At 46.1% G+C, this 9257-nt stretch overlaps 1 protein-coding gene across 1 annotated transcript in view; it reads left to right on the top strand.

Moving 5' to 3' along the window:
* Positions 1–9257, top strand: part of LOC138189742 (dynein axonemal heavy chain 1-like) — a 55347-nt gene that overhangs the window by 30589 nt on the left and 15501 nt on the right. The window contains exons 25-35 of the mRNA XM_069131877.1: positions 3128–3282; positions 4031–4270; positions 4590–4668; positions 4754–4907; positions 6049–6244; positions 6324–6462; positions 6504–6722; positions 6886–7048; positions 7155–7315; positions 8539–8754; positions 9025–9252. Of these exons, the coding sequence (XP_068987978.1) occupies positions 3128–3282; positions 4031–4270; positions 4590–4668; positions 4754–4907; positions 6049–6244; positions 6324–6462; positions 6504–6722; positions 6886–7048; positions 7155–7315; positions 8539–8754; positions 9025–9252 (1950 nt within the window). The remainder of the gene's footprint in view (positions 1–3127; positions 3283–4030; positions 4271–4589; positions 4669–4753; positions 4908–6048; positions 6245–6323; positions 6463–6503; positions 6723–6885; positions 7049–7154; positions 7316–8538; positions 8755–9024; positions 9253–9257) is intronic.

Below are 9257 nucleotides of genomic sequence, written 5' to 3'. Positions count from 1 at the left end.
CCATCGCGTTCGCAAATTCGGAATTCGCCTCGATATTGCGGAATGTTTAAAAAAGTGGCCGCGAGGTAATCTCTGGTAATTTGGATCTAGATCGTGGAAGAAAGATCTGTGTGGTCTGGTCCGAAAGGTTCTTCGAGGCCTGTGACGTTTCAGCGTGTTCGCCTTTCAGAGTCTCTCGACGAGCAACCAAGTAGTCACGAAAATAGTTCGTTCCAAGATATCCTACGCCCTCCGTATACCACGCTGCGTACTTTTTCGACCGACCTACGAAACCTTATCTCGGCCTCTATCTAATTACCATAAAATAGAGCGTCACTTTCGTTTCCGTGCGTTACAGAGCACGAAAGACGATGTGGTCGGTGCGATCGGAATACGCGTGTCGCTCGATGAACTCCAGCGAGTCCGGGTGGTCGTTTGGATATAGTCGTCGTTCGACGATCGAGTCAGTTTCCGTGGAATGGTAAGATAAGCGAGATCGCGCCTCTGGACGCGCCAATACCTGAAAGTGGAATGCAACCGAAGGAGACGAGTATCGATCGGATAGTCTGCCCGAAAACTATCTTCGTATCCGACGAAATCTCTGGAGAGTCAACAGTGACAGCTTTCTCTGTTCGAGCGACGCGTCGTTGAACGCGAAAATTCGCAAGTTTGCACGAACACTGACCGAGCAGCGCGTTCGTTTCTTTCAACGTTTCGTCTTTTTTCTGCTTACGTTCTTTTCTATTTTACGCTTTTTACTCCGAACGGACTTGTTCTGCCCGCTTTCCAACGTTTACCGCCGGCAGACTTGAAATTCCTTTTTTCCGGGCCAAGTTGTTTCCGCGTTGTTCCGGTCTCGTGGGTCAACTTTTCCGTTTCGATGCTTGTTTCTCTTCTTTCCTGAGTCAGCTGCGTTCCAGTTCTTCTCGTTAAGAGATAGAGAGAGAGAGAGAGCAATACTTTCCGCAGATCGACTTTCGGATCATGCAAGAGAAGCTAACCGATTACAGCTTCGCGTAAATTCCACTTCGCGATATTATCCGTCGTCCGGGATATTCGCACACGATTGCGAATCAAAAATTTCATCGGAATATACATAACCCGCCTTCTTTTCTTTTTTTTTTTTTTTTCTTTAGTGAAAGTAGTTTCGAAATTGCGGATTTTCTCCCCCTATTCTCTGAGAGTTTTCTGCGGCGTTTTATCGAACGTTGAGCGCGTCGTAATCATCTTGGTTCGTACGAATTTCGACAACGTTTCAGCAAGCGTGTCGATAGAAATTCGAAGAGAAAAAAGAAAGGCGGTTTTGCTTCATTTCCGTACACATGGAGGATCTAACGCGTCGTTCGATTCACCAAGGCTAGGATACCGTCTGATCCTGGATCCTGTCATTTTGTCCGCGATATTTTAATTATTCGACTCGGTGTATGACGCGGCCGTTCGTACGTTCAACGACGAGTACGAGCAAACGTTCGGCTGTTTGATAATAATATTTTTCATTCGCTAGGATAGATAGATAGAAGCAGAATTTGATTTTAAATTACACGTAGATTTTCGATCGAACGTACAAATTCTGTATATCGTTATATTATACGTATGACAAGAAGACTGAGATCTTTCGTTTGCCTCGAAATCACTGAAATACGGTTTTGTTCTTTTCTTTCTTTCTTCTTTTTTTCTTTTTTTCTTTTTGTTTTAGAACGTGATTAAATCAATGGCAATTATGTGGTTGAACGAAGTAATCTAGGTTTTTCGTGTGGCGCGATATATTTCGGAGAGAAACGGTCGACGAGAGCGACGGTATCGGAGCGTCGTGCAACGAGAAACGACGCCGGATAAACTGGAAACACGATTCACGGTTTCGACGAGTTTGCCGCCCATCGAATTCCTTCGCATGCGCTTCGCAAGCTCTCTCGGGGGGCCGTTGGACGACGCGACGACGCAACGACGCGACGGCGTACCAGCGGCATCCGACGCCACGACGCGCGACATCCGTTCGTTCGCGCGATTCACGCGTTCTCCGGCCTTGGCTTGCCTTCTATCGGTCGCGGATACGGGTATGTCATTGAAAACCTAAAACGTAAACTAACGATACGTAGAATGAGAGAATCGTGGTCCGAATTGTACAAGATTCCAGGACTTTCCGAGCAAATCGTCGCAGGTGCGACCACTTTCAATCTCGATACCGACGTAAATGCGTACGTCTTATGGCGGATCGACCAACTCGTACGAATCGAAAATTACGTCTCGCTGAGCGATAGGCGACATCTGGCAAAGTAGTATACACGTATCGTAACGTACCAACTTGCAGTGAAACGAGTCGACGCGCAACCAAGCAACCAGACTACTAGTCTCTCTCTCTCTCTCTCTCTCTCTCTCTCTCTTTCTCTCAGTTCGAAAGTTTTTCCATCGCGATATTCGAAATTCGATAAAGCGGACCATCGCGCGCTTTCTCGTTTCGTATCGAATGGACAGTGTAAGGTCGTTACACGCGGAACGTTCTTCTCGCTGGAAATTACCAGCAAAGATACTTAAACGTCCGAAGAAGGACGTTGTTTAATCCTATGCATCTCTGACCAGGCATTTTGCGCAATTTTCCCGTATTTGCCTGTATCAAGGTCTGACTCGTTGCGAACTTAATTAACCCGGATCGTGCAGCTTGCGAAATGCTACGCTGTTTTCAATTGGACGGAGCCACCTATAAGAATCCTTATACAACGCGCGTATCTTCACGTACTCGTACGTACTTTATATTTATATGTTTTAAACTATATTATTATTGCTATTATCGATTATTTGGATTATTTTCCGTTGCATTTCTTCGTCGCTATGTATAAAAGAGCTGAAATAATATTTTTTCTGGGTCTGATCGTTTAAGCACTTGGTTCTCTACGTATATAGGTATACTTATCGATGTAACAGATAGGAGATATGATATCCTGGAAGGGGAGAAAGAAGCGTATCTCGGTTCGTTTCATCGCGCCTTGTTGCAGTCGCTTGCGTCTAATTAAACGAAATATTTTCCATCCACGATCAGCCGCGCTGCTCCGAATAACGCGACAAAGTAACGCGATACGACGAAATGGCGAAATTAATCGATAGATTTTCTTTTAACGCTTTAACGCTAACGTGCTTTTCGCGTTTGTCGCAGTGCTACGAGGTTCTGAAGGAAGCATGCACGAAACTGAAGGGACAGCTACAGCCAAGCGGTAAACCATTCGCCACTGTGATCACGCATGTGTTGAATCCAAAATCAATTACGATGGGTCAGCTGTACGGCGAATACGATCTTAACACGCGTGAATGGTGAGTGAATGGCGAGTGAAACCGGGATAACGGATCGAACAAAGTTTCCCGCCTCTTTAAGAGCTGTATCGCGCGTGCATGCGTGCGAAAGAAATATCGCTCTTAGCAAGGCGGAATATCGAACACAGGTTTGCGAATATCGGTAGCTGTGTAATCGGAAAGACGCCGGGCATCCGGAATTTAAACGCGGTACGCCTATATCCTCTATAAATATTATTAGCCTTTTCGTATTATCCATTATTTCGACGCTGTATCACACCAAGCGTTTGCTTATACGACAAACTTTACTTTTACTTAAGTAGACGAAGCTTCCTACGGTCGGCCGTGTTTTTCGAATGCCAATGTGAAAGCTATTTCTCGTCGTGTAACTGATCGTGCAACCAGTCTAGGGGCAATTTCGTCAAAATGTGAAATTCGTTGAAAGAATTAATTTCGCGCTACCGCGAGTATATATATTCGGCGAGTACGCGGATCGCGCAACACGATTTTTTTTATTTTAAACAAACAACGGAGATTGCCATCTACCGATCGAGCTTGTCTGCTCGAGCTTGAACAAACAGACGAAGATATTGGAAGAAAAATTCTCTTCCGTGAAAATTTGCTTCGCAACGCGAACAAACTTCTTTCCGTGCGTGTCATGCTTTATGGTACGTCCAAATTTTCGGCATGCCACCGCCATAAAAGTCGTTACCGCGCTGGAAAGTCGCGCTTATAATCGAGAGAACTGAAAGGAAATGCATTTTCGTAGGACCGATGGAATTTTCTCGACGTTGCTCAGAGCTGGAATAGCCGCGGACGATTCGAACAAACGTTGGTACGTTTTCGACGGACCCGTGGATGCGCTGTGGATCGAGAACATGAATACCGTGTTAGACGACAATAAGAAACTTTGTCTAACCTCCGGTGAAATAATGAAGATTCTGCCCACGATGACGATGATGTTCGAAGTAGCCGACCTGAAGGTCGCTTCGCCGGCTACGGTTTCAAGGTTAATTCGCAAAATAACCGAATAACCGATGTAAATCGTAACTTTGACCAACGATTAACGCGACGATTAACGCGACGATTAACGCGACGATTAACGCGACGATTAACGCGACGATTAACGCGACGATTAACGCGATAAACGACGATAGGCCGATATACGAACGTACGAGTACATACGAATAATCCGAACGTAGACGAGCATCGAGCGTCGCTCAACGCGAACGAACGAAAGAAAGAAACAGCGTGTTTGCGTTCGTATTTGGATTTACATTTATTTTCATCGTATATTCGATGATTTTAATCTTTACCCTGATGGTCAGATGCGGCATGGTGTATCTAGAACCGGAAGGTTTAGGTCTCGATCCCCTCGTTAATTGCTGGTTGAGACGATTGCCCAAAGTAAGCGGTCTACGGATAAGCAAAATTCGAACGACTGATCGAAACTTACACGCGTTGTAGCTAGCACGTAACTGCGTAATTACAGAATATGTCGGAATACGTGGACGAAATCGCCGAATTGACCAGGCAGTTTTTATTTCCCGGGCTGAAAGTTGTACGCAACGATCTACGAGAAATCGTAAACACCGTCGATTCCGGGATGGTACAGTCCTACATAAACTTGATGAACTTTCGGATTGGTCCGATGGCTGGTCGAGACGGGAAACCTCCGCCGAGTGCCAATTTCCAACAACTTATCCGTAAGAATTCCCCTGAAATACTTTTAACCGTTTTTGTCTTTTTTCTAACTTTGGTTATTTCTAGCGTTTAATTTAGCGTTAAAAGGGAAAATTGTGGACATCGCGATGCCAGAACAGCGTAGAACCGTAGCATAGTTACTAGTTTGCCGCTATCTATGACGTATCATTCGTAGACTCTACTACTGTCTGCCGTATAACACACATTCTACGTACGTTGCGTCTACCGCCTACAAGCTACACGATGCTACCTACGACCGTTACTAATGTAACGAGAAACCCGATCGCTCGCAATCCGAGTTAGCGTCGCATAAATAACGGAAACGCGGCAAAAACGCATTTAACGTGAAAACTTGTTTATCGTATGTCGTTATCTTTATCGCAGGGATGCCTTTGTCGCGTTATTGTTTCAACTACCGTACGTACGAAGCCTTGGCTGAAATCGGCAATATCGGTTAATATCGGCAAGCTTCCATTTAAACGTTTAGCCGTCACGAAAAGTTTGTCCTTTCGCGTATATAGGACTTTTCCTATTACGTTTGTTGATATAACAAACGTAACGTTGTTTTGGATTATCGTCGAAATTTTCATCGAGCGACTATATTTTAAACGAGTATTTCTAATCGCAACGAGCGACGTCATTTGGTCGTGTTACGTGTTCGATTTCGTTCGATTTCCTGGAAAGTAGGGGGTGGAGATATTTTCATTTCTGGATTCTCTGCGCGACCTATTGGATATTCTGTGAGAAAGCACGCGATAAGCTTGATAAATCTCCGTAGCGAACGATAGGAAAGTTGGTTGGCGTAGGATTAAGCGTACGAGCGTTACGAAATCGGTAACCCTGGAACCGCTCGTGCCTAAAAAAGATAAATTACGAGGGAGCATAATTACCGCCAGGATGAACATGTAACGATGAAAGTAGATTAATCTTGCAACAACTAATCGCGTTTATCAGGTTGGGTTTGTCGGGTTTGTCGGGTTTGTCGGGCTTGTCGGGCTTGTCGGGCTTGTCGGGCTTGTCGGGTTTGTCGGGCTTGTCGGGCTTGTCGGGTTTGTCGGGCTTGTCGAGTTTATCGGGCGAAAGCCAGTCGCGACTTTGACGATAGTATCGTTGCAGCCGGTCTGCTGTCACCTTGGGCAGCTTTCGCTGCAGTCTGGAGTCTCGGTGCGACCAGCGACTATAACGGTCGTCTGATATTCAACGAGTGGACGAGAAAAGTGCAAAGAGACAATCGCCATCCTTTGCCGTTTCCCGACGATGGTTTGGTGTTCGATTACAGGTGTACATCTTTATCGAACCGATCGTTCTCTTCCCTTTGCTTGCGTTCTTTCCGTTTCAATGGCGATTCCTCGCCGTAGATTGCACGACGGAGGCTTTACCGATCCGATCGACGGCCAAGAACCAGTCGCACCGAGGTGGTACAAATGGTTGGACGACGTGGCTGCCATCAACATCACGCCAGAGATGAAGTTTGCCGGTAAACAGCGAAACGTACTAAGATAAAGATACTTGCTCCGTATGTAATTATCTCCGTTACGATCGTGATAATAGACATGGAAATACCGACGATGGACAGCGTAAGAAGCGCGACGCTGATCGGCTATCTGTTGATCAACGACTCGAATCCTCTGTGTGTCGGGCCAACCGGAAGCGGAAAGACTCTGACCGTAACGGCGAAACTTTCGAGGAACATGCCGAAGAAGTTTATTTGCGACTTTATCACCTTCTCTGCCAGAACTAGCGCGAATCAGACTCAGGTATGGGATAGGTCGTACCTTCCGACGCGAAACAACGTAAAGAATATGCGGTACGAGGGAGAAACGTTTAAGAGATTCGTTGAATCGGGGAATAGCGGGCTTCTTTTTCTTCGAAATTCAAAATGGCTAACTAAAGGAACTATTTGGTGGTTGCGGTAAAAAGGATTTGATCGACGAAAAATTGACGAAAAGGCGTAAAGACGTGTACGGGCCGCCGTTGCTTCGACAGCAAATCTTCTTCATCGACGATTTGAACATGCCCGCTCTTGACACGTACGGTGCTCAGCCTCCTATCGAATTGCTCCGACAATTCATGGACTTTCGAGGTAATTCGTTTGAAACGTAATTTACTGTGTTTGCGCGAACCGTGCGAGACATTTACCGCGATTCCGTTGTTACGCGAATCGAGCCGCAGGAATGAAAATATTTCAGGATGGTACGACCGGAAGGAGATCGGTTCGTTCAGCCGGATAGAGGATGTGAATTTCGTCGGTGCGATGGGACCGGCCGGTGGCGGTAGAAATCCAATAACCGACAGACTGTTGCGACACTTTCATTTCATTGCATTCCCGGAAATGGAGGACGACGCTAAGGTAATACTTAAACGACGCTTTTCAGCCGGTTAACGATTACAGCGACCGTCGCATAGACAGCCGGAAGTAATTAAGAAACCAGACCAGACGGAGAACAATTAACGTTTGGCGTTGCAACGTTTTAACGTCTCGACGTGTTGCGCTTTCGATTAACGCGATCATCGATTGATCGGACGCGAACGAAGATTCTATCGGAAATAGGAATTTTCCTGGCGTTGTTCGACCGTTTCGACCGTATGTTGGAACAAAAGCGACCGTAAAATCGATTTTTCGATACAGCCACCCCAAGTGCTGGGTGCGTGAAACCCCTTAAACGCCGATGGCTGACTTCCATGGGTAACTTCCACCACAGCCGAGTCGCGTTCATTTTCCTCGACGTTTATCCGGTTTTATTCCATCGAGTCGTCGATCCACGCCCACAAGGAATAATCGTGGCTCGTGAAAGAGACAAAGTATCGCCGGTGCCTGCCTCTGTTTGTCCTCTCCCTCGTGCTCGCTGCAATTAGTCGTCGTAAGTCGTGCCACTGCCTGCCATAATTTATCTTGATCACCGATTTCGCTAGTAACGAGTGGCCATAACCATCAGCCCCCGTTCCAATCTCTTTCTTCCCCTGGTGTACGTTTTAAATTGGTTGGATCGGGCAAGGTCGACACGGGCACGCGTTACCTTCTCTATTCGGGGAGTGTACTTATACGTGTCAGGTATGCAATTGTTCTCGATAAAAATGTGGAAAATGTGCGTGCGGCGTTTCCGAAAGCGTAGCTCGTGCAAGACAAAAGTAACGAGAAACGACCAGCGAGCGAATCAACGTCCAAGTACGACGATATACGTAGGAGTCGCGTGTATCCTGTTGCCGATTCTGTCGAATTCTACGCGTTCGCTCCTTATTTGCCACCTGGCAAACTATCGTACCACGTTGAGTTACGAGGGAGGAAAATGTCTAAAGTTCATCGTTCCAGAGATCCATTCGTTGGACGTATCGAAGAAGGACGATCGTCCGGAGGGACGAAACTCGAAACTAGGTCTTTTTCGTTCGCCACGTTTGTCGCCGCGAATAACTGGGATTTTAGGCGACCACCTATCTCGCGATCTCTGACGAATAAACGCGCGAAAGTTTTCCAGCCAAGCCACGATCTTGGTTCGTGCAACGAATTTTAAAGTGCGAAGAACAAGCAGACGTAAATTAACGAAAAAAATACGATCGTCCACGTTTTTACGCTAGAGACACATCTTTGGAACGATTCTAAATGCCTGGCTGTCCGTGACGCCGCACTTTGCACACATGTTGGACACTTTCGTGAACTCGACGTTGGATTTATATACCGTTATATGCAAGCAGTTGCTGCCGACGCCTCACAAGTCTCATTATACCTATAACGTTCGCGATCTCGGCAAAGTGTTCCAAGGAATGCTCATGATGAATCCGGCAAAAATAGAGGTTGGTAGAGCCTGGACGAGTATCTATTCTTCTATTGCTTTCACGTCGTTTATAAATTTAACGGATTATCGCAACGCGGAAAATACGGTTATATCGTGCGTGTTTCTTCGTACCAATGATACGAACGTCAACGACAGGGATAACTGTAACCGTACGAAACGTATCTACGCGACGTAACGGCGTTAATAATATGCTCGTCGATGCGATAATCCTGACAAAAAAGCTAATACAGGTTAACAACGAACGAGTAAAACAAACGATTTTGTCCAGAGTCGAGAAAAATTATTGTTACTCTGGTACCACGAGAACGTGCGAGTGTTCAGCGATCGTTTGGTGGACGACCAAGACCGAAAATGGTTCGACGACCTCTTACGAAATACGATGAGCAGAGAGTTTCGGTGCGATGCCAGTGAAATCGTCGGCGACCAAGAAACGTTATTTTTCGGTGACTTTGTTGGGACCAGCAAACAGTACGATGAAATAACCGATCGGAAGAAGGCAAG

The sequence above is a fragment of the Bombus flavifrons genome, chromosome 2 (genome assembly GCF_040668555.2).
Source record: "Bombus flavifrons isolate JBK064 chromosome 2, iyBomFlav1_principal, whole genome shotgun sequence".
NCBI lineage: Eukaryota > Metazoa > Arthropoda > Insecta > Hymenoptera > Apidae > Bombus > Bombus flavifrons.
This window is presented reverse-complemented; position numbering and strand designations above follow the sequence as displayed.